General features: G+C 43.4%; 1 protein-coding gene across 2 annotated transcripts in view; it reads right to left on the bottom strand.

Annotated features, from left to right (window-relative positions):
- LOC144830473 (ATP-dependent 6-phosphofructokinase, muscle type-like) overlaps positions 1-26314 on the bottom strand; it is a 409256-nt gene that overhangs the window by 172120 nt on the left and 210822 nt on the right. For both annotated transcript variants that reach the window (XM_078688915.1, XM_078688914.1), the window contains exons 3-6: positions 20083-20156; positions 19440-19517; positions 9444-9633; positions 7228-7393 (exon numbers count right to left, since the gene is read on the bottom strand). In XM_078688915.1, the coding sequence (XP_078545041.1) occupies positions 7228-7393; positions 9444-9633; positions 19440-19517; positions 20083-20156 (508 nt within the window). The remainder of the gene's footprint in view (positions 1-7227; positions 7394-9443; positions 9634-19439; positions 19518-20082; positions 20157-26314) is intronic.

Raw genomic sequence — 26314 nt, 5'->3', positions numbered from 1 at the left:
GTGACTCACCGGAGAGTTGCGGCGGGGCACGTGAGTACACTATCACCTTTTCTCCATGCCCTTTGTAGGTAGTTGTAAATATCTGTAAAGTAATAGAAACGCACTGATAGAGCACTGAAGCACTGTATTATAGTTAGGATAGTCATTGCACATCACGTTGTACCATAGACCCTACCACCCCTCCCTCACCTGGACACTTTCTCCCCCCCCCCCTTTTTGGCTTTTCCCACACCTCTGATTCCTCCCTTACCATCCCCGCCCTCACGGTCTGCGTTGTTCCCTCACGACCCGGGTGTTGGTGTTGGTACTCTGACAGTCCATGCCTAAGGACTAACTGCCCTGTCTCTCTGTTCCCTCCGAGGCTACACCCGGATCCCCCTGGTGACCAGAGGACGCCCGAAGACCTCCTAACCAGCTGACATTACCGAGGGATCAGCAACGCCGGATCTCATCACCCTTTCTTTGCTACCCGGATCACAAACTTTAAATAAAACCAGCTACCATAGCGAACTACATACGGCCTCCACGCCTGTTATTCCGGTCCGCGCTTAACCCCAGCCAACACTCACTCATTTGTCCCTGGCGTCTGGTGGCTCGGCAACAACAGAGGCAAAAAGCTCACTCATTCATTTTGTGGAAGCACACAACTTCTGCCCAATCAAAAGATGAACTCCTGGCTCCCAACATGTGGGCTGAGTGATGCTCACATAATCGTCTGTCGACACCTGCGCTGTCAAGCCAGACCAAATAAACGATAGAACGATTTAATTAGTTTCAACTTCTGATATGTAATCACTATACAGTTAATTGCAACATGTTTCTATTTGCTCACTGTCCTGTTATAGACAAGGACAAACCACTTGCAAATCACTCTTGACACCAGTTCAAATAGTAGAGTTCAGCCAGAACTGCTATGCCATATCCTCTCTTTTCAGGGACACCAACAATCCCAGAGCGATGTCAGCCTTTTTATATCTCAGAAGTGAGGCACATCGTGACCAGGTTAGAAGATGCTTGTCAGAGCATACAGCTCGAGAGGGTCAGCGCCTTTGACTATCTAGGCCTAAAGCTAGCAGAGAATATGTCATGAAAACCCCATATTAACAAGAAGGTCCTGAAGCACACACACAGGTTTCTGGGGCTTTAGAGAGAGAACATTGATGATCTTATACCAAACCGACTGGGTCAGCCTTGCAGGTATACTATGCTAAAGTGATGATCTCTGTGATGTATGGTGCTGAATTATGGGGCTTGGAATATGTAGAGGAGCTTAGTCACCTTGATTTAAAAAATGTAAGAAGTCTAGGGATGCTACCCCAGAGTACTCCTCTTCTTCCACTCATGTTAGGCATGGACAGGCAGTCTTATGTCTCTAAAGCTAGATTGTGCCCCTTGCAGTTTTGGCTGAGGGTCAACACGACCCCTGAACTTATACCATATGCACGTGCGTTGGAGGATGTAAAACGCAGGGATAGAACAAACAAAATCAGCTGGCTGAGAGGTGTTAAGAACTTACTTACAGCAATTGGGATGGGTGACTTATGTGTAGCCAATGATCCCACCTTGCTCCCCCGGAAATATGATGTGAAGGATACTTACTGGGGGTGGGGGTGAGTAACCCAGGAGGAAATGAGCAGCAGGGCTTGGGGGAAGCTCACTCTAGACTTCATGTCTCATCAAATAGATTGCTCCTTGGAAGGCTACCTTGATTCCATAGAACACCCGGGGTATAGAAAATTGTATATTCAGTTCAGGTTTGGTACCTAGCTCCTCAAGGATTTCACTAGCAAATGGAATTGTAGGAACAAGGCTGTTCTGAGCTGCCCTGGCAGTAAAAATCCTCAAAAGACCCTAGCCCACATACTGTTTGCCTGCCCATTATACCTGATGCCGAGGAAACATTTGCTTACTCCAATCTGCAAGCTACTGGGAACTGACAATTATAGAATCGCTCTGAGAATCTTAAAGTCCGATGCCAGGACACTGTTTGCTTGTGTGGTGGCAACATTCTTGGGCCAAATTTGGGGTATTAGAGGCAGGGTTCAGAGGGCGAATATTAAGTGAAGGTTTTAGTTTATCAAACTTATAAAAAAGGTGGCATTTGTGGTTGTACAAGATGTATTTTGTATCCTCTGTATTTCGATGTTTTTATTCTGGTTTTATCACTGTTTTATTGCATTTGATGAATTCTGTACACTGATGCACTCTACCATGGCTTTATCATTTTCATATTGCATCTAATATTCCTGCTTTTTTATACTGCAAATTACCGGATAGTATTGGAGAGAAGAAGCAAAAGTGAACAATCATTGATTGTATTTAATTGTAAATTATTACACGATTACGTACTTTTTCTAAGGCTACCAACCGAATATTGCTGCCATCGATTTAAATGGCTTATTAGGTTGATGCACAAATTGTCATAAGATTGCCAAAAGAGGATGTAGAATTGGCATAATTTACCATATTGTTGTAAATTTTTACCAGGCTTCTGATTAAGACTCACACTTTATTGTATCACTCCAATATTTTTGGCATATTGTAAGCAAACTTTTATGACTTGTTGTCGAAATAAAGTAATTGAACTGAACTGAGCTTGTGAATGCATCGGATTTACACCATTCACCATGTATGATGCACGGGTATGGACTGGAGCAAAAACAGAGATCCCCATACAAAATCTCTGTTAATTCCATTTGCCCATGGGCAACTCACAGAAGCTCAGCAATCTGCATGCCTCATCCAGTGCAAAATTGTCAATAGGGCATCAGACAGAAGGAGAGAATTTGAAAAGCTCACGGGCAGCTCTGGGTTTACTCCAGTGAAAATCTATGTGAGGCAGTCCGCTAATGAAGACAGGAAAAAAGAGATCAGCTCGGAAGCAAAGGCTGAATTGCATACATCCTTGGAAGTTGAGGTGCTTTGCTTTGCTTGAGCAGAACAAAGGAATGAAGCGGAATTGCAACCTACTCAACAGCACAGCCACCCTTGACAATAAGGATATACTCTGGTTGGTGGCAGTAAAGAGCTTTGGGGCCATCTCTGCTTTATCTGGGGGTCTGCGGCTGGAACAGTTAATCTAAGTATTTAGGCAACAATTCATCTTTGTGGTGGAGCAAATGCCTCTGTGGTCATATGAGATGTGATTATAGTCTGCAAGCATGGTTTGTAATTGATGCAATGTTTTCAAACAACCAAAGGTTGAGGTATTGTGGTCACACCCATGGAAGGAAGCGAGATTAGAGAACTTTAAATGAACAACAGTTTTACTTGTCCATGACTGAAAAGTATAAGTAGATATAATCCAAAGCACCAGATCACGCTCTGTGTCACTTTAAACATTAGAATTCAGTGATTATAAAACGCCATCAAAATATCATAGTATTGACCGAATATTGTCTCCGTCCACTCATGTACCCCACATTAAAAGGCAGTGCGTACAAATCACAATAAAATCAAACCCTACGGAAATCCTTCTGAGGTTTAAACCTGCAGGTTTTTCACATATAAGGTGCTCCAACATTATAAATGTGTATCACTGGTCTTATGCACCTTCTGTGCCAAGCTTTTCAACCTGCAGGCCATATGAGTGTGGCCCATTACTATATCTCCTTTTTCTGAGGAAAGGCTATCATGAATGTGGGTAATAATAATGCATGCCACTCACAATGCTGCAACACCACTAAACTCTGGTAGTAAGCTTGTGTTACGAAGTTGGTGGTTCATTGCTCATGTTCCTCATTAATGTGTGTGGCATTCCTTCCTTCATGTCTTACTTTAGCAGCAAGCACGTTGAACTAGTTTTGTGGCTGCTTCGGCACTTTCGCAGCAAACAATCAGCACAAAGCTTCTTCAAGGTATTATTTCCAGCCTGGATGATACTATGAAGCATCGAGTGTGTCAAAAATCCATCATATGCAAAATTCTTGTTCAGATATCCTGCTACTGAGATATTTCACCATGTGGCTGTCTCTAGCAGCGCCGAAGGAAAATGCGCTTATTAACAGTGACTTCGCCTGAAGATGCTTGGTAAGGACTTCAGGAGAGGAAAAACGTCCTAGTCTGTCCTTGCAGGAGACAAGAGAAGGATGTATAAGAGAACATCATACGTATGGAGAGATGCTTAATATCTGCCTAAATGGCACAGGCTGCTGCAGCTAGGAAAATATACTAGCAACTGAGTACCACTCCAGAATATAAAATTGAGCAAGATTTCACATTGACTTGGACCCATTTTCCTACAGTAACCCAAGTTCAGGGGGTTGTCCCTTTATTATCCCCGCAGACTATTACTTAAACATGTGATCTGTCCCCAGTAGATATTTCTCCCTCCCTGGGGTCCTGGCATCCTGTGAAACTCTCCAAACGAGTGAGATAAACCAATGCTTATTATCCTATAGGTTGTGAGCCCTAAGCATTTACTTTTCATTTATTCAAACCTGTGGAAGTTTCCCCAATCCCAGTAAGCTACCTGGAATTTGAATGTTATGGTTTAATAACCTATTTCCAGTTTTGAGGGACTCTGCTGCACTTTATCAGCACAGTGGCATATGCTTTGAGAGCAAAAGTCTGTTTTTAGAGCTCCAACACAGAACGTTGTTAGCATTGCGCTTCAAGGGAGGAAAGCTGTCTCCAGAATGCCTGGGGCTGGCACCCTGAAAAATGGCATGTGGCATTTCACTACACTTTCTAGCTATTGCGTTCACGAAAAAGTTTCTTCTTCAGCCCTGAAGAAACACCTCTACAGATGGCTAATCAAAAGAGTGCGCAATGGACGATTCAGTCCCACTGCGACAGATGCCAAAGGCTGAGCCGAAGGCATGAGAGCACTCCTGAAAGTGGTAGGAGCTTCACAATCAGAACGGTGCATGACACAGGACATAATAATGTCAATTTTGTTCATCTGTAGCACTTCTAGCCAAAACACCATTGGTGATTTTATGTTTAAATATTGTTCCATAGCTGAATTTCGTTCTGGGATTCAAAGCGGTGATCCTGAGATTCATACAGATCTCGCATCTGATACACTGACCAATTCAGCCACCCTAGGGCCTCACAGAGGGTTTTATCAGTGTGAGTGAGAAAAATCTAATATCAATCAATCAAAAATAAAGTTTATTTAGACCATTTGATCTATAAACCACAGCTCATACGTTATCTTTTAAAAGTCTACACATCACAAAATCATATTCTTAAACAATAAAAGTCATATTATCCTTAAACCTTTATTTATAGCAATTTAAAACAGATAATTTATTTTTGAAATTACAAAACACATTGCTACTCTTAAAGCCTCTAATAAGACAGGGAACTTATATACGCCCTGCATATATTTCCCAATGGCTATTGCAATATCTACATTTTCCATATCAACAAGAAGCTCCTGTGCTTGTAAACGCGCCCTTACATCATATTTTAAGAATATCGGGTGAAGGAACAATTTACGTAAATTTAAAAATATTTGACAGTCCAATAAAAATGTGCAAAATATTACATGTTTATCCCTATCTTACACAAGCATTTGCCATCTGGTTGCATTAAAACAGCTTTTATTGCACTATTTATAATGACCGGATTAATACCAATTCTTAGCTTCCATTCTTAACCAGCGGTTTGGTAATATGTCAATGTAAGGAAAGCGTATGTCTTTCTCCCAACTGGTACTCATACATTTTACAGAATCTTTCTTACTCAAGTACTCATGGTCTATTGCTCTAGAAATGTCTTTACCCTGCATTTCAAGAACACTCTTTATTACATTAATTTGTAGTGTCTTCAGGTCTATTTTCACATTCAGGTGGTCACAAATGGCCTGAAGTTTACTTCTTGTGGTTTTGGCCCACTTTAACTCACTGGCTTGGATTTTTTGCATGCACCATTGAGACACCTTTGTGACCTCCCCAAGACCCAACGATTCCAGAATCTGAGGAGACTTAATTGCACCTGAACATTCCATGCGGTTAGGCTTAGTTCCAGTCTGATTGCCTGGATCATTGCCGAGCTGGGGAGTGACAGTAAAGATTTTAAACATTTCCCCTCATCTTAATCCCAGGAGCTTTTACCATCAATACAAAAGACTTCCGACCCATATTGGAGTTGCGCGGGAATCATAGCTTTATAGGCCGTCCATAGAGGTTTATGGGACATATCACCATAACTGAGGTTGAATCTTTTCAGTCCACATATCGCTAGATGTGCTTTTAATTTCTGTGCCTCCAAATGCATGCCCCACTTCAGGGAACTTTTGAGCCATATTCCGAGGTATTTGTATTCCTTACAATATCTAGTTTAATTTGGCCCAAATACCAACTAAACTTCGTATTCTTCTTCCCAAAGCACAACATTTTTGTTTTGTCCATGTTTACTGTAAGTCGTTTTGCGGTGCAGTATTCGCTGAATATATTCAGCTTCCTTTGAAGACCCACCTCGGTTTGGCCCAATATTACCCAGTCGTCGGCATACAGAAAACAGGACAAATGCCTTCCATTTAGTTTTGGGCTTGCACCTCTGGCAGAGCCCAAGAGAAGGGGTAGGTCAGCTAAGAATATGGCAAAGAGAAGCAGGGCCAAGACACAACCTTGCCTCAGTCCATTAATTATCGCTATCTCAGGTGTTAGGCCGCCAGAGGTATCTTTGATTACCTGTGCCCAGTTTTGGCTGTGCAGTTCCTGGATTACCAACAAAAGATCAGCAGGAACCTCATCATTTCTCATAGTCTCCCACAAACACTCCCTATCCACCAAATCAAAAGCTGCGCGAAAGTCCACAAAGCAGCAATACAACTTGCCCTGCAGCTCCATGGACTTCTGCGCCACAGCCCACAGAGCGAAGCAGTGATCGATAGTAGAATGTCCTTCCTTAAAGCCTCCCTGCTCTATTGGGACTATCGACCGCCGCTCCACCAACTCCTTTAATCTACCAAGGATTATTTTTGGGAAAACCTTTTCTCCAATGTCCAATAAATTGATTAATCTATAGTTCCTTGGATCCTTACTTTCCCCCTTTTCATGTAAGGGTCTAATTATGGCCCCTCTCCAAGATTTGGGAATATACCCTGAGTCCAGAATGGCGACAAACATATGAGATAAAAATCCTGCCCACCAATCTATTTGAGTTTTAATTAAGATGGCGGGGAGATTATCGGGACCTGCTGCACGAGATAGATTCAGCTTCTTGATTGTTTCTTTTATTTTCTCTACGGTAAAGTCTAATAATACAAGTGTGCACCTCTGGGCAGTAGTTGTAATGGCATCCACAATCTCCATGATGCGATGAAGAGCTGAGTCGGTACCGATCGTCATGTCCGTCCCACAAAAGTCATTGTCGATAGAGCCCACCATGCCAACGATGTTCAGGTAGCTAGAGGCTTTGGCTTCTTCACTTGTGATTCTTCCTAAGAGGAGAGTGGAAACAAATAAAACAAAGTTGGCCTGTCAGTCAAATGCCAATTTGCACCACAAAGCCCCACATTTTCTAACAGCTGCAGTCACTGCATCCTGTTTTATTATTATGAGCACGTTTGTTGCCTTTTGAGGTCTAGAAAAATGTAAATTAACTAAATAAATTAGCATAGAAATGTGATAAAGAAGTCACAATAAAAAGGTTATGAAGGGCATAAAGGGGCTAGGAGTGTAATGGTTCCTGCTTGCCCTTGAATGGAGAGGTTAAGTCACAACATATTCCTCAATAGTTATCCATAGCTCTTTTTATAGAACACATGTAGCATTTATAAAAACCCACAAAATGTCTTGAATGTAGACCTAAACCGTTCACTGCCCTAAAACTAAAGCACCAATAACTGCCACAGCGATGCTATCCATATGTGTGACCTATTGCTACCCCTTTGTGCCGACACTGTCAATCGTGTGCATGTAATAAGTCAGCTGAGGCCATACAAATGGCCTAGAGTCGCAGACAAGGGCTATAATAAGGTGGGCGGAGCATACAAAGATCCAGCCAGCCCTTGACAGAAGGGCTAACATGCTGTTAAAAGATCCCATCATTGATAGCAAAATCCACCAATGAGGACGGTGCGGACAGAGAGGAGGATCACGACTTTGAGGCACCTGGTCCCTACAACCATAATAAGTCAACTGCCCCATTGTAGTCTGTGGCATTGACCGCAAGATTCCAATATTCTAATTAGCCTCATAGACTGCGGCAGCCATTGAATTCCTACTTGTTCACATCCAGGCAATAATTGGGGAGCTAAAATGTACTGGCATGTTATTATGATCCATGCAATTAGCTGCTTGAAAAAATGGCTGGGGGTGCCATTGGGCAGCATGTATAACCTAAAACTGTTAAAATATTCTTAAAGTCTCCTTTAACCGCATCGCTGCGGCGGCTTTTCCCGCTGTGCGTGGCGGTTTTAAAAAACCAGCGGTTCATGACGAGCTTAGCTCGTCATGAGCGCACGGCAGGTAACGCTCATGACGAGCTGAGCTCATCATCAGCCTGGAAGGGGTTAAGCGTCATAGATATTACTGCAAGGTAATTTGTATGAGGGAGCTGTGGGATGAGGAAACAATGAAAACAAGGAATCATGAAAGAAAAAAGGAATGGAGGGAGATATGGGTAGGAGGATGGAGATAAAGATGGGAGGGTGGCAAGGAGGATGGATCGATGGGCAGGTGGGTGTATGAATTAATGATGAATGGATGCAGGCAGAGGGTTGCATCCACCGAAGCAGCAGCGGAGGATGCTCCTTCGCCTATCTCACAGTGAAAACACGGACCAACCTCCCTCTGCAACTATGGACCTCCACCTTGCTACTGGAATTCCGGAGAGCACTTAAGATCTGGCTGTCTGATTGAGTCACCTGAATCATCCTGACCCTCAAGCGCCTGGATAACCTCACGGGTGACTAGTTGCGCTATATAAATCCACCCATTGATTGATTGAATGGATGGATGGAGGGAATTATGGAGATTGATGATGAATGGACATATGGAAGGATGGTGAGAAGGATGATAAAGAGAAGGGTGAACAGATGGAGAGAAGGATGGGTTTACACACTGAGAGAGAAAGGAGGGTAACAGGAGGAGGGAAGGTCAGTGGAGTGGAATTCATGCAGCAGATAAATAAAAGAAGATTTTCTCCAAAGGCAAAGTTCCAGATGCACTTCTGAACAGGGACAGGCAACCCCAAGCACATCTATAAGAGGAGACAGTGATTTGATGACAAACACAAGATCAGTTTCTATAAAGAATGTCAGTATGTTAAGGACAGGCAATCCCAAGGACAGCTGTGAGGAAAGACAGGGAAGAGGAAAGCTACCATATTAGAAAAAGGTACACAAGGACAATGGTGAGGAAAATCAGCATATCAGACGCAAGAAAACATGAGAACAACAATGAGCATAGACAGCTGATCAATAGGACGACTATGCAAAAAGTCAGCATGTTAGAGACAGGTAAAGACAAGGATAATTTTCCTGTTACCTGCTTTAAGTAAATCAGCCAGTAAGCCACTCCACTCAGCACGAAAGGTATCTGCTCCAGTTAAGCTGCCATCACCACCAATTACACAAAGGTTGGTTATTCCCTTCTTTACCAGATTGCATGCAGCCTTGAGGCGACCTTCTCGTGCCCGGAAATCCTGGCACCTAGCACTTCCGATGACTGTGCCGCCCTAGAGAGAATATCAGTGTAAATGGTTCAATCAACCTTTTAAGAAATATTGCTTTTCTGATGGTCCAACCCAAGACAAAGAGATTTGCCTAGACAGAAAGACCCGCTCTTAGCTCTTAAAGCACCTCCCCCAAAACTTGGGAGCATATTTTTTTCAGGAGATGCTAACAGAGCCACCTATTGTAAAATAGTTGCACTTTCCACAATCCTAGGTGTTTTTCAATGTTTACATGATCTTCTAAAGGTATTTATTGCATTAAAAAGTACTCAAGGCAAATCACAACAGTACATAACAAGCACTGACAAACCCCAAAGGTATGGGTTTAACCTGCTGAAGCGTGTAGCATTAGCATGTTAGAGCGAGACACACAGGAGGGAGCCAGCAGATGCGGACAGAAACTTCTATAGTTGTATAGTAGTCCCTCATTCATTTCAATGCAAGCATTCACTTAGAAGACAAAGGATACAACCAAAAGGCCGATATCATTAGGTAGGAGATGAATACTCCACCCTGAGCCAAAATGTAATGACAACGACTCAAGCCAATGGCAGAAAGAGGCTGGTCTAAGAAAGTCAACAATGGGTCTGTTTGACAGTTGTACTGTTAAAACCCAGCCACAAAAGTGTATTACATGAAGATAACACACATAGAAAAAATTACAATTGTTCATCTCATCACTATCTAATTTAAGTACAAAATTTAAAAAGAATACCATATAATTTATAAAGCTACAGTCACATCTTAAAACATTCCTGACCCCTATTGAAGTCACCCATCAGCATAAATATGCCATACTTAGTTTTAGACATTTAATAAGCATCTCTTTTTTGTTTCTCCTTACTCTCCATGTAGCCCAAGTATAATCTGGCCACTGAACGCTGCATGTAAGGTGGAGCGGTAGGAGCGCATAACATCTGATTACTTCCCCTATGGAGTGTGGCACTACACTCTGCACAATTATAAAGGGTCTGCTGTTCCTTCACCTGGTCTTACTGGATGCGGGAACAATGGTACACACGGAATATCTGGCTGGTAAGGTAATCTTGAGAAAGGACTACTGTACAGCCTGTACCTTTTCAAAGGCCCCTGTCCATCCCACAGACAATGCACATCCCTGTGCCAGCCAACATTCTCCCCTCCTCTGCTCTCCCCTCCCTTCAACACCACCACCCTACACCTGAGCAAAGTGAGTTTTAAACCCCACCGTACTAGGGAATACTGTGTAATGCGATCTGCAAAATCTTGGTCAGTTCAGTTGTTTCCCATTCTGGAAAGGTGTGGTGCAGCGACCAGAGCGGCTGACTAGCGCGTTGGGCTCGCGGTTTGATCCCCGGCGCCAGTGGCAGCTCACCTCAACATCATGGGACTCTGGGCAATAGCTCTCTTAATCGCCCCGATTGCCTCCAGCGCCTTGAAACCCTTGAGGGGTTGATATGTTTGCACTTTAAAAATACGAATTGTTCTGCAGGGTTAACTCGTAATTGCAGAGTACTGGTGTGTTGTGGCCGCGCTGTGCCATTAATTTTGGGTGCAGAGTTTGCACCTGATCAATATCGTGCAACTTATAATCAAGACGAAGTTGCAAGGGTTAACACTTCCGATCGAAACTGGAATGCCAACATTCAAAGTTCTACAGGATTATCTAAGCTAAGGTATTACTCCTAACTGATATAAGGCTTATTTTGCAGATAATGGCTAAGATAGGTATATAATTTCCACAATAGTCTTTAGCAATATCCAATCTTTAGGACTACTCATTACAATTCAACTTGACATGCCATGATTTAATTCTGGTTGGTCTACATTGCCCAGAATTCCAACTCACAGAGTGTAACCTTAACATAACTAATGCATGGTAAGGCACGACATCCCGGTTGCACCATTCTATCAACCATATAATGTCTGTACCTAAATCCTCTAAGATTGAACCATAGCCTAATGCATAGCAAAACTGAGCGTATTCTCTGCTTGTTTTCTGTCGAACTGCTATGTTAATTAATACTTGGTATAGTGCACGACTCGTCCCCAAAGGGGCATCTTGGCATTGAAGCAACAGAAAAGTCAGGAGCAGTCATTACAACAGCCACATTTTGAGCTGTTTTTTTAAAACCTACGAAATCAGTGCAAGCCCTAATAGTAAAGGGAAAATAAACCTAAAGAAGCAGCCGAATCAGTGGCGTTAATTGATTTAAATGCACAAGTTGCCTAAGAAAATTATTCACACCCACCATTTACGGCTGTGACATCACAGACCTACTCCATATGATGCAGATCGAACGACCTTTAATGCTTGTTCAACTCCTACTTGGCCTTAAAATCCTATTGCATTTGAATTCTTACATAGAGAGACAGCTGTGTTCCCAGTTTGAATTTTCCGGTCAAGGTTATCTGAGAACCTCACCGCAAATAGCCAAACGCTGGTACTTTGTCTACCATATTTGACTTGACCAGGCAGCTTGATGGGACAGGGAATACAACGAGGACAAGAGGGACATGGAAACAGACCCACAAGGGATGCAGATCATGGCTCTCACTTGCTGGGCAGCCTGGTGAGATGTTCAAAGATTATTGCCCTGCCCATCCCTGGGTTCAAGAGTGGGAGCTGACGCCTGAGCAAGCACAGAGTTTCTAAGACATGGAGTTCCCACAAAATCCTGCAGTCACCAGGAATTATGCTGAGGTAAATAGGGGGAACTTGGAGAACAGCGGTAGGTGAACCAGTAAAGACGGATATGCAAGCCCATGCCATGGCTCACAATTGCACTGCAGTCCAATGAGGCATTGAAGATGATAACCTGTCCATACCTAGGATCAAGGATTGGAGCGGACATTCGAGCATGCACAGGAGCATCCTCTATTCACCAGGAAGTCTCTTTGGCTGAGGAAGGTGGACCACAAGGAGAAAAGGGTCAAGCCCTCGAGGGGAAGCTTCTTTGCAGCTCGGAGTAGAGTGGGCACTTCTCTCCAGGTCATTTTCGACAGTTTTTCCAGTCCTGATCTTTTCCCCAACAAATCAGTGATTTCAGATGTGTTAGTCTAATTATAAAAGTAAGCAAAACAAGATTGAAACAGCCACAAGGCATTAGGCTTATTATACAAAATTCCAAGATTGGAACCTGTCCATAATGACCCGGAGGGAATTGGTCATACTAGCTTAGTGTGCGAACAGTGAATGTGCCTTTTAAGCCTCTTGCTTTAAGAAGACTGGGTCTGGAAAGCACTTATCACAAAAACGTATGTGTGGGTACTTTTGGTATTCCAGTCTTGATTTTTCACTAAGAAACAGATGACCTTTGGCTTGGTCTGAGTACCAGTACCTTCAGTGTGCAAGTATATTCCACGCTTCCTGCAACCAAAGAACAATCACCATCATCACAAGGGAGCAGAGGCCTTTTTGATCCTGCAATTTCCTGATTTCAGTCGTCTTTAATGGCTCCCATGCCTCGGTGGTAAGAGATCTATGCAGTCCTTAGTCTGTGTTTGATTTGTAAAAGAAAGAGTGCCAGTGCCCAGAACTCTTTTCCGGCGGAGGTCTCAAAATTCAGCTTGAGGAATCGCAAGGCTGCGAAGTGCGGACTCCATCTCATGCCTTTTTAATCCACTACCAGACACTCCCGCCCCTTTACTCATTTCCAGCCGGTCCCTGCTTTCTCCCTTTGTGCCAGTTTTTCCCTCTTTCTCTTCCTCCTTCTATCCCATTTGTGTGCTTCCTCTCTCTTGCTCGTGGTCAATACCTGATGAGGAAAAAGAAGTGTAGGTCCCCAAAAATAAATGCTGGTTCCCCCCACGGCTTTACCTTTTTAAACATTCAACAACCCTGCAACCCTCGCTGGCAGCGGACACCTCCCAGAGCTCATGGGCATCATCCTGACTGTCCACCACTCTCCTGAATTCAGCTTTTTGGTCCGAAACTCCCTTGCCCTTGAGAATGAGGAATGCACTCTTTGCAAAATTAGAATTGCCGTCCTTAAAAAGGTTATAAAAGGTGTTGGTTTGAAATCCTCCACGTGGCTGTACACTCAATGTAGGTAGTAGAAAGAAGTGCTCACGTTGTCAGTATTCAATTAATCAACTCCTTTTACAAAGAAGCATTGGCAAAGCCAATAGGTCTTACCAATGCAAGAGCTGTTTTGCTTTGTCAATGTCTTTTAGCCACGTTGGACACCAGCGTGGCTGCTATTCAGCATGGCTAAAAGTTAGGGGCATAGAGGGAATGCTGTAAAGTGGTGTAGAGTATTTTAGAATGGTGTGTCGTCTAGTGGAGTAGAGTACAGTGGAGTAGAGTGGTGTAGAGTGGAGCGGAGTAGAGTGGCGTAGAGTGGAGGGGCGTAGAGTAGAGTATTGTAGAGTGGAGCAGAGTTTTGTGGAGTGGAGTAGAGTGCAGTGCAGTGGAGTAGAGTGGCGGGGCACAGAGTGGAGTAGAGTATTTTAGAGTGGAGTGTAATGGAGTGGAGTAGAGTGCAGTGCAGTGAAGTAGAGTGGCGTAGAGTGGACTACAGTGTCAAAGTGGAGTGGAGCACAGTGGCATAGAGTGGCGTACAGCGAAGTGGTGGGAGTGCAATAGTGGAGTAGTGTGTCGTAGAGTAGAGTGGAGTGTCACAGAATGGAGTAGCACAGAGTGGAAGTGGAATAGAGGGAGTTGTGTAGAGTGGAGTAGAGTGTTGTACACTGAAGAGGCGCAGAATATCCTAGACTGGCATAGAGTGGAGTAGAGTGTTGTGGAGTAGAGTGTCGTAGAGTAGAGTGTCGTAGAGTGGAGTGTCGTAGAGTGGAGTGGCATAGAGTGGAGTGGCATAGAGTGGAGTGGCATAGAGTGGTGTGAGGTGGAAAGTTGTAGAGCAGAGTGGTGTGGAGTGAAGTGTTGTAGAGAAGAGTGGCATAGCTTAGAGTGGAGTAAATTGTCAGAGTAGAGTGGCATAAAGTGAAGTGGGGTGTAGTGACCCAGAGCGGAGTACAATGTCGTAGAGTGGAGGAGCATAGAAAGGAGGGGTGTAAGGTGGAGTAGAGTATGGTAGAACAGAGTGTTGTAGAGTAAAATGACATAGTGTGTCAAAGTGGTGTAGAGTGGAGTGGAGTAGAGTGGGGGAGAGTGGAGGAGAGTGGAGTAGAGTGGAGGAGAGTGGAGGAGAGTGAAGTGGAGTTTCGTGGAGTGAAATACGGTGGCACGGAGTGGTGTAGAGTGAAGTAGGGTGTCGTAGATTGGAGTAGCGAAGAGTGGATTTGAGTGTTGTGGAGTGGCATACAGTGGATTAGAGTATTGTAGAGTGAAGGGCTGTAGAGTGGAGGGCGTAGAGTGGAGTACAGCGGCCTAGAGAGTAGTAGCATAGAGTCGAGTACAGGGTCATAGAGTGGAGCGCAGAAGAGTGTCAGACTGAAGGGGCGTAGAGTGGAGGAAAGTGTTATACAGTTGAGTGGAGCAGAGAGGACTGGCGTAGCATAGAGTAAAGTGTTATAGAGTGGAATGGCATAGCATGGAGTGGAGTAAGGTGGTGTGGAGTGTCCTAGTGTGGACTGTGGTAGTGTGAAATGTCATAGAGTGGAGTGGCGTACAGTGTCGTGGAGTGTCATAGAGTGGAACGGCATAGAGTGGTATGACGTAGAGTGGAGTAGAGTGGCCTAGAGTGAAGTGGCATAGAGTGGCGCAGAGTAGTGTAGAGAGGAGTAGAGTAGAGTGGAGGGGCGTAGAGTGGAGTGTCATAAAGTGGAATGGCGTAAAGTGGAGTATGCATGGTGTGGTAACGCACTGCCATTACACACAATACATTTTCAAATGAAATTACCATTACATTTGCACATACTGTTTTACAATAATGTGAGGAAATTACATCACCTAGCATATTGATTTGGTTTATTCGTATTAAAATATGTTTCCAACACTCTGTAGAGTTACAAAAAATGGGCTTCATTTGATCTTTCTTAATTCTGATGTATTCTGAAATATTTGCACAGTTCCGTTACAGACATTTAAAGTTTGTTGTGCTAGAAAAAACCTTTTCCTTTCCCACCCCAGCAAGATTGTCACATAAATCCTCTCAATTTAAGTCAGCGAAAGAAAAGTAAACACCAAGCTTGCTTGGAAGACACAGCCTGAGATTTGATATCTGTCTTTGAATGCACAGGAAATGTGGCAAGATAAGATCAAAAAGTAAAGGTCTGTTTACAGACAGACAGCACTCGTGGAAGAATACAAGGAGCGATGGCAAATAGGCTACACTCCATGGGAGAGCCAAAGACATGCTAGACAGCCTAAAACAAACAACGCCAGCAAACAGAATGCTAGCAAATGTGAGTTAGTTGGAAACCACAAAGTCAATGGTAAACAATGGGTGGAATGCATTCCCTGGGAAGCTTTAAGAATGACCTTAAGAAGTCTTTTCGCAACAAGATAGCTGCACCGCCTTGTAGGCTTCGACCTTAAAAAGTGTTTTGCCAAATTTCCCTTTAAGAAATTACCAATGGCGTACCTTTAAGTGATTCTGTCGATTAAGAAGTCATGTTCATTCATGCTACGTATCTACAATGTCTGACTTGGGTCTAAATAGAGTGAGTACTACAATCTAAAGTGTATCTTCTGTGTAAAAAAGATATTACCACATGGTAGTAGGTAAACATTAAGCAAGAAGGTACTTCCCCTTGGCTAACTGCCACCACTTAAGCTGTGCTCCCTGCCTCCCTCATGTAAAAGAGTGGAAGAGAAACTTTGGTGCAGGCTGTCATACATTGTGAAGGTCTTGCCCTGCCTAAAGGTAGCTACTTGCTCATTCAACTCACTAGCAATTCGTTACTTATTCATTTCATCTCTAGCAATTCATAAACGTGGAACAGGATCCTGCAAAGGTAGTTAGTATGTGTGGTCCCCTTTTGACGAGTTTGCCCCAGCTGGTCCAATACTAAGTAGCTGCTATTGAAGTAGGGAGTAAGCTCAAGGGGGTCCTTGTGTCTCTAATTTGACTCACAGCGTTACTTAAACACAAACACCAAATATATACAAGTCCGCACTGACTAACGCAACAGGAATGTTGCGGCTTAGCGTGTTTCCTTACGTAGATACATATTTATACATGGCTATAACTCATAATTACACAATTAAAAGCAGAAATTCGTGTTACTGTCCCTACTTAGCCCTAGGTTTGAAATATCAGCCTGGAACCTTTACATGTGCATCTCTTAGATACAGCCCTCTGCTATTTTAAGTTTTTTAGACAGTCACATGGTCTCCAAACACAGGATCCTGTTACACTCAAGACTACCCCTCTATGGCAATGATCCCCAGTGAAAGGTCAAGGTGGTTGCAAGGTTATGCCTTTACTCGATGCCCTTTTTCATGGCTGGGGATGTTCAACAATCTGGGTGTGTGAACACTGTTTCTGCACTTGTGTTGAGCCAAGGAGCGACATGTAGAGCCCCCTGCTTCAAAGCGCTCTTACGTTAGCAGATGGAAGTCGACTTAAAATATCCATGGGCTGCAGAGCAGTAAATCCCTTTATAGTCTATATCAAATTAAACTTACACTTAGAATAGTGAACAGACAATTACAGTCAAATATACTTGGACTGGAGTTTGAACAGTCAATTAACACAGTCCTACAATAGGTGGGAGGTGTGTATGACTGGATTTAGGAATTGAATTTAAAGCAGGTTGAGATATCTTTAGGGTGATTTTTATGTACGTTTGAGACTGTATTTGTCTGCATTTTTGAGATGATGTTTGTCAGTCCGTTTTCATATGGACTGCAAAATATACGCAAGATATATGATGAACAAGTATGTTCTGCTTCTTGTGCTGCACAGTTGCATCGAAGCATGGTTGATATAAGGAAAGAGTAATTTTTGCAATGGTCATTAGTGCAAAACACAATCGAATTTGGAAACTTAACGCCATGATAACAATGAAACCAGCACCAAAGGAGAGAGGAAGCTGCAAACTCAAGACAAAATGTGCCCTTACATTGATGCGACACATAAAACTGCTGAGTGGTCATTACACGGTAAAAACGGAGAAGAGGTGAAATGTGCGCACTGAGGTAGAATCTCAATGCACAAACGTGTCAAGAGGCCCTGTGGGGCTGCGAATATTCACTCACTGATCAATGAGCTTTGTGTACTGACAAAGGTGTGGGGCTGCCCTGCCTACTCCACCCAAGAGCAGTGATCAACATGGCTCAGTGTCTTAATTACTTGAGGTGGACACAAGCTGGGGTCAAGCATTTTAATCTGCGCAAGGCTGAGTCCGCCTTACACCCTTTCTAAGTTTGGTAAACGGAGAATCATTAAATTTAGGTAATAGTAAAATTAATTAATTGTAACACTTTTTGCAACAAAAGCAAATCAATTATGCATTTTATTGAGCTGAATCCTTGCTACATTAAAATTCACACCCTAACTTTTTCAGGACCATGTTTGTTTATTCTAGACTATCCAATCGTAAGGTATGTTGTACATGCTTGTTTTTGTTGCACACATCTAAATTGCAAAAAGGACCCGGGGAAGTTAAACTACAAGGGCTTAAGAGGGCTGGATGCACAAAAGGCTTTCATGAAAGCTACTGGGTAAATGAGTTTAATGTAGATGAACCGTATGTGCAAAGTGGATGGGGTCCTGCACCTACAATGGAAACTCGTGGGGTAGTGGTTGGTCACATCACATTCTGATTTTAACATGTTGTAACTCCAAATTCCTAATGTGGAACTTTATAGGTGGTTGCAGGTTACATCTACATATGGCACAAGTGAGTAGCACATTAAACAGGGCTTTTTACAGGTATTTCAACAGTTCATTTGTATTGCCACTCAAAAAGCAAAGATGTACTTTCCTTCACCAGCTTTGCTGTTTTCTTTAGGTCTGACTTGACACAACAGCTTCCTGCAAGAGGTATTATTATCAATTCTTTAGAATGTAACCACATTGGGCATTGGCTCTACCGAGAGGAGTATTACCCTAAGACCACATACTATCAGCGGCTTGGTTTATCGTTCTGCCGCCTATGGATTACTTGCACTGCAACGCATGATGGACTAGTTTTCATGTCAACGGTAAACTAAATTATCATAAATTAAAATGTATCCCGTAGATGGGTTGTATACAGAAAGCATTATTTGTTGTGTTTTGTTTTTAATAATTGCCGGAGTCTGGTTTAGTGGGGCTCAATTGCAAACTAGATCTTTTGGCTTTGCCAATGCTTGAAAATGTATAATAACAATAATTAGACAATATAACGCACACACAGGTGAGAACATGGTTTAGTACTGTGATTGTGTGGCATAATATAATTTCAGAAAATAAATAAGTCTTCCTTCCTCAAGACTTGCAAGTTTTTTTCCTCAAATCCCTATCAAACATGGCAAACTCCTGAACTTATCTGACTGTTGCAAACTCTGAATTGTGATAACAAAAAACTGCAAAAGTTGGTTTCGCAGTTGCAGAAATCAGCAACAATTTGCTTTTAGAGGGAACATTTCCTCACACACATATTTTGGCAGAAAATTATTCTGCAAATACTTCCTTTACAAGACATTTCCCCAGAAAGCTTAGTTTTGCTAAGTTTCAAAGCTTTGCAACCTTCAGGAATCACCAAGGGCTTTATTTAAAATGTGACAAACGGGTTGCTTCGTCAAATGTGTTGGATATCCCGCCTGCTTTATTACAAGTGCCGCCCGCTTTATTACAAGTGCCGCTGGACATAATGCACTCATAATAAGGCTGAAGGGATATCCGTTAAGTTTTTGATGGAGTAACCCATCCAACTGAACTTTGTAAACGTAACAAAAGCTCATTGGTGCAAGCTAAATTAAGACCATCCCTACTTACCAACTGAAGCATCATTGAAACACTCTCCCATGTTGCCACTCTGATATTGTCCCCGCCATCAACTAGTCCTTGGTAGCCCTGCATGTGGAATTAACAACAAAAATATAGTACTCAAAGCACTTTAAAACAGTTAGCATCATTTCATTGTTCAAAGCCATGCGATATGAGTTAAAAAAGTAACACACATTAACAATTTACAGAATTTGCAGCCCGGGTTAAAAACACGAGATATGTCAACACTTAAAAGTCCTATGATAAGAATTCTAAAAGTGTCCTTTGTCCTCTGTCATGCTGTAACAGAATGTACAAATGTCAGCTGTGACTGTAAACTGTTCAAATATGAAGTACAAAACGAACACAGCTATAAACACTCTACAACACTGCACATTTGTTCTACTTTATGTAGACTTTTTGTACGCCTTCAACTAAGTAACACTAGAATAACTAAGGTAATTGAATAGGATACTGAGGTTCAAAAAGGGAACACTGGAGGCACCAAATCATTACAGTTTTCTGTTCATTTATTAGAAGTAAGAACTTGATGTTTGCAAAATCAAATAATTAATATACACATTTTTTTCGAATACGGTACACATTTTTGGGATACACTCCAGTGCAGATATCAACAGGCAGACAGACAGACCTCATGTACAAAGTAGACCTTGGCACCAGTGTAGATCCCCACTCTGACCACAGCTCGAACTGCTGCATTCATACCTAATAAAATACAGAAATGCAAGGAACATTAGTTTTGCATCAATTCTAGCTCAGAATCAGAAGGTTATGCAGCAGTGTGTGCTGTGTTCGTGAAATGCACTGATTCACGTTTGGTGCCCTGCATTTGTTCTTCTTGAGATAGATTTGATGTCCACGCGGAAACCTTGAATCGTCAATGGAGCCTCTCTGGTTTAGGTTCAATCTTGATTTTAGTTTTAGTCAACAGGTACAATCTTGACTTCACTCTTTATGAAAAAGGGTTGCCAATCATTTACTGAAACTGTTTTAAAATCAGAGGGAGAACCATCTTCTAAGTGTTGGGAAAAATAGAATGCTCAGGAACTGAGGGGCCGATTATGATCGCGGTTTTCCCGCATCCTCCGGGCCGGCGGAAGCCACCGCCGGCCTGGAGGATGCGGGAAAACCGCTGCGGAGCCTCCAAAGACCCACCGCCAAATTAGGATGGCTGGTGGGTGTTGAATTCTGTCCGCAGCTTTTCCGCCGCGGTCGCCTTCCGACCGCGGCAGAAAAGCACTAACATGGCTGGCGGTGTCTTTCAGACACCGCCAGCCATATTAGGATGGAGGGAATCACATGCTTTTCCGCTGCGGCTTTTCCGCCGTGGAAAAGCATACGGACATTCACTTCGGGGGCCCGTTGCGGGCCCCCTGGGTGAAGGGGGGGTGGGGGGTGCACATGGGGGGTACCTATGGTACCCCCCTGCCTTTGTGTGCACGAAGCGGCAGGCACCGCGCGGTGCCTGGCGCTTTGTGCATGCAAATGCACTGCTTTCATTTTTTACATTGCGGTGGGTGCTGCTTCAAGCAGCACCCGCCGCAATGTAAAAAATACAGGATGTGACCGCCAGGGTGGCGGTCACATCCTAATTGCCATGGAGAGACCGCCGCTGCCCATGCGGACGGTCCCTCTTACTCAGGGGTGGCGGACGGACGCCATCATAATAGGGCCCTAAGTGTCAATCTTGATTGTAAATGCAGTTGATAAGAAGCTGAGCCTCGAAAAAAAGTGAAATGAAGATTCTGTATTCTTGAAATTGAACTTGCAATTTTATTATTTGCTGTAAATTAGAGAGAGCCATATTGTTTCAAAGATGCCCCATTTTGTATATTTCTTAGTACATCTTTTTTAAGGGCACATTTTAGGCAAGGATGTTAATCTTTGGAAAAGTGTACCAATCCAATCATTTGTCCTGAACAATTCCCAAATTTAGTCAAAAAACAATTTCATTGTTGCTCTCTCGACAAGGGGTGACTCTTCGATGAGAGTCAGGAATGAAGCCCCACTTAAGTGCCCCCAGAAAAGCAGAGAAAAAAAATAAAATGGTATGGAAGTTAATTAATTACCATTTTATTTTTAATACACTCATCCTGAACCTTGTGTCAGGACGGGGCGGGCCTGTGACAGCAGCAGAAGGGAGAAGTGGTGGGCTGACTGCGCACTGTTAAAAGTGTGCATGTCTCTTTGGCTAGCCGTCTTATGACGGCCTGCCAGACATGCGCATTTGAAACCTCTCTAACCCACCTGTCTTAGACACAGGCCTCCAGTGCTTTTGAGAACCCAAAGAGAGGCCACTCCTTCAAATCTTAGCGCTGCTCTCATGCTGGTTACCAGCATGAGAGCAGCGCAAGGGTAGGTTAGGGAAATTTGCTGGAGCATGGAGGAGACAGAGCAGAAGACCGGAGTGTGGACGTCCTGCAGCAAGCAAGGTAAGTGGCTATTTATTTATTTTTGAGTGGCTACTCACCGTGCATGCATGCACCACCCATTTTGCCCGCCTGCCTCCCTCCCTTTCCTAGTTGCCAGCTGCCGCTGCTCTAGACTTCCAGTAGCATCAAGTAGGTGAACATATACATGGTGCCTTTAGAAACAAATTGGAGATAAAGGGGAACACCCAATCACTATGAATCACTATGAATCCCAAATAGGGCAAAGATCTTTACTCCCCTCATACATTTTTTATTCCCTAATCCTCTAATTAGCCACCCATCCAATGCCCATTTGCAACCTCATTTAAAAAAAATGTTTTTTACTTTCACTCTTATACAGTTATGTATATACCAGCTCTTAAGATGTCTACATAACTGAATACAAATGCAGACAATTAAGACAGAAGCTTCAGGTGTTAGGACGTTATAGCAATGGTACATACAGTCATTTCACAAGACAAGCATTATATCATTTTCGTGTTGTGGATGCTTCAAATGTGAGTAGGGATTTGAAAACATATTAATTTGGTGTAACCTGAGAAGGGTAAAAAAAAATAGTATGTGTCCCTCTTGCAAGAGACCTTCCAAGGTGTCCATTCCAAGATCATGACTGCGTGAGATTGATAAAAGCGAATGCACTTCTTGCGTGGAGCAGGCTTGATAGAGGAACCACTGGTGAATTTGAGAGCATCCAAGTAGTAAGATGAAGTTCTGTGCAATAACACTGGTGAATGACCATTAGTGGCCAGGAGAAGTCCAGGCAGCATGACCCACTGGATTGAAATGCTGGAGCACTTTAGATACAGTACAGAGCCACTGGAGTTAGGAAGTGAGGTAATAGTGTTCACAATTTGGTGCTCCTATTCCACCTTTATCCGCGGGACAGACGAGTTTAGCAAGTTCCATCCTCCGTCACCCGGTGTGCCAGATCAGGTCACCTAAAAGGGTGTCTAAGGATCTAATAAATTTAGTAGCCAGGTAGAAATCAATCAATCAAATCATCCTATAAAACTGTTACCCCGGGATAGGCGCATGTTAAGGTGGAATTCCAGAAGCTTGTGCTATCCCGTAGGGAAGACAGGGAGCGGATTAAACCCTCTGTGAGAGCAAACCTTCTGACCAAATCTTGTCTGGGTATTAAGCCTTACTTGTCTTTTTTTCACAATGCCCAAGACAGATTTTTAATGACAGACTTCAGGCTAAACCTATTACATCACAGTTTAGTGGTGCCGGCAGGTTACACAATATTTACATACTTGAAGGGACCGTGCGGCTGCGACCACCGGTCTCCGCAGAATACCCTTCACTTTGTTTTATTGTGTCCCTACTTTGCGCGCCCTAGGAAGCTATTTTTAAAAAGTATTCTAAAGAATGCTAGTTTCAAGCAGGCAAAGGTGGCCCTACTGTTTCTGAAGTTGTCCACAGAGGTTTTAACACTTTTCTGTACTGTAAACTTTTTAAGGTCTCCAATGAGACTCAGAAATACAAGATGAGGAGTGAATAAACATGGTTGCAGCATTGGCCTGTTAAAGGTCCTAGCAATGAATTGGGCGGGTGAGGGTATTTTTAAGTATAAAGGGATTAATTAATTGTGCATCTTATGTTGCCGATTTTATATGTTACCCCCTTAATAATTTACTTCGACCTGTTCGACTCCTGGACTATTTATCTATGACCTTATATAAGAATGACATAAGAGAAGTGGCTCCACCTGCGAACGGATTGCACATGTATTTTGGCTTGGTTTTTTGATATTGTAATATTTGTCTTTTATTATATATTGCTCTTTTATGGTATTGTGTTTTATGTCGAATAAAGTATATATTGATTGATAGTAGCCAGGTATGCTGGCAGACTGATGAAATAAAGAAGTAGGCAAGGGAGCGTTATCAACTTAGAAAGAGCAATTCTGCCTATGACCGATAGTGGCAACGCCCTACAAAAAGACACTTAGCTCCAGAGAGTGGTAACAGCTTGCGTCAAGTTGCAGTCAAGCAAGTCTTGATCATCATGGTAGATGTGAATGCCTAGGGAAGGAAGGAATTGTGGCTGCCACTGGAACGCACCGTCGCCAATATTTAATTCAGTCTCTGGAACCGTAGGAGAGAGAGGGAAAGGCAACATTTCTGCCAGTTTAGTTGTTTACCAGACACGTTTCAGAACGCCTTGAACGCAGCTGTTATGTCAGAGTGGTCACTAGTTACATCCTCTAAATAAAGCAATATATCATCTGCATAGAATACGATGACATACGTTCTATCCTCCAGAGGAATACCCACTATTTCCCCTTTGCTGGGCAGCCAGATAGAGAGTGCCTCCATGGTGAGGGCAAAAAGGAGGGGGAAGTAGGCATCCCTGTCTAGTGCCCAGGCAGACTTCCATGGCATCCAAAATACACTACCCTACATGAACCCACATGAAAGGCTGAGTTTAAAGTTATTAAATGAGTGTGAGTAGGCATCTACGCATCCCCACTTGATGTAGTAATTTGAAGAGGTAATACAGCTGAGGGAACTGAATGCCTTCTTAAAATCAAGTACCATGCAAGCTTGCAAGCTAATCTGGGGAAGTCTTGTGGAGCATATTCCACAATTCGATATAGGCAGCGAAGATGCATAGATGTGCTCCTACCTATTACGAAACCATTTTGATTGGGGTGAACGAGTTGATGGAGTAAAGGGAGCAACCTGTTTTATAGTATTCTGCTCAGGATCTTGTAATCCGTGTTGAGGATTGTAAACTGGCGATAGCTCCCCAACTCAATTACTTCCCGCCCTGGCTTCGGGACAAAATCCAGCAAAGCTTCCTGCATGGATGGAGGCAAAGGCTCTTTAGGGGCTGGAGTGTTGTACAGCTTATTTAGTTGAGGGGCAAGGAGGGCAGCATAGGAGCAGTTAAACTCTAGGGGAATTCTGTCGAGCCTGGGTTTTTGCCAATGGCTAATGAGCAAATTGCCCCTTTTATTTCTGCCAAAGTGATGGGCACCTCTAACTCCATCCTTTGCTCTGGGGAGATCTGCGGCAACCAGATTCCGACAAAATATTCCGCTATTTTCAGAGATGAGTAAAGTGTCTGGAAATATTCCGAGAAGGCTTTATGGATTTCATGTTTTGCGCTTTACAATTCACGGAACAAAGGCGTTCAAGAAGCTCTGCATATTTAGCACAAAGTGCGACTTGAGAGCCATTGACATGAGCTTGGGCGACTCATTTGTTTTCTAGCGGGTGCAGTAATCCTTACCCACTGCAAGCTGTTCCAAGAGTGCATCTCACGCCCACCGCGGAGCCAAAATAGTGCCCACGGATGAACACCTTAAATGCTTCCCGCTGCACAACACTGGAGGAAATGGTGACCTTGTTCAGGTAAAAGAAGACAGCTATTTTATCCTCATTAGGGAACAAAAGGCAGCGTCCTCATGAATTGTAGGTTGCATGTGCCATGTAGGGATAGGGGGTATACAAGCCCTGAATTCAATCTCGTGTGCAAGAGATTGTGATCTTATATAGTGCGGCCTAAGTAGTTCACAGGGGTGAACAAAGGGCATAAGGAGGAGGAGTATAAGAATGTATCCGAACATACGGGAAGACCAAGAGGTGGAGAGAGGAAGCATTAGACCCTGATATTAGCGTTGCTGTAAGAAACGGCTCCTCCGCTAAGGTGGAGGAGCATCGCTCCTCTGCTTGAACTGCAAGCTAAATACATAAAATAAAATTATAATAACGTTTGTTATTATCATTTTGTTTTCAGTATTCAGCTTGCAGCTAAAGCCAGGAGGGCGAGGCTGGGCTCCCCCTGTCACAGGGGGAGGAGTGGTGGCAGCACCTAAAGTGCGCATGATGGTTTGGCCGGCCATCTCGGGTCGTATTACAGACTGCGTGGAGAACATGCACAGCCTGCCAGCCCCTGCCTGAGTGCCGAACCTCAACAATCAGACCAATCGCAACGCTACTAAGGCAGCGTTGGGATTAGTCCGGGATTCTCGGAGGCTGTGTGCCTCCTGTGGAAGGAGAATAAAGGATGGAGAAAGAAGAGGCGGCAGCCGGAAGTACAGGTAAGTGCTTTATTTTTTAGGATGAGTGCCAGGGACAGGGTGGGGTTTAACGGTCCGACGATTGTCATTAAGGTGCAGTGCTGCAGGTAAGTGGCGACACAGTGCAGGTCGCAACCATGGGAGAGGAGTTGGCCTAACGGCTAGGGAGGTCGACCTCAAAACTAGGGAGCTGGGTTCGAGTCTCGGCAATGACGCTGAACATCCTGTGATTCTGGGCAAATCACTTAATATCCCCGAGCCTAACAAAAAAAAATGAATGTGTCCTAATGTAATGCTGCAACAGGTGCTATGTAAAGCACTCTGATACCCGATTCGGGTCAAGTTTGCGATATATAAAACTCTGTAAAATAAAAAATAAAAAAATGCAGGGATAAAGATTA

The sequence above is a fragment of the Lissotriton helveticus genome, chromosome 1_1 (genome assembly GCF_964261635.1).
Source record: "Lissotriton helveticus chromosome 1_1, aLisHel1.1, whole genome shotgun sequence".
Taxonomy (NCBI): Eukaryota; Metazoa; Chordata; class Amphibia; order Caudata; family Salamandridae; genus Lissotriton; species Lissotriton helveticus.
Note: the sequence above shows the minus strand (reverse complement) of the source record. Positions and strands in the feature narration are given on the sequence as shown.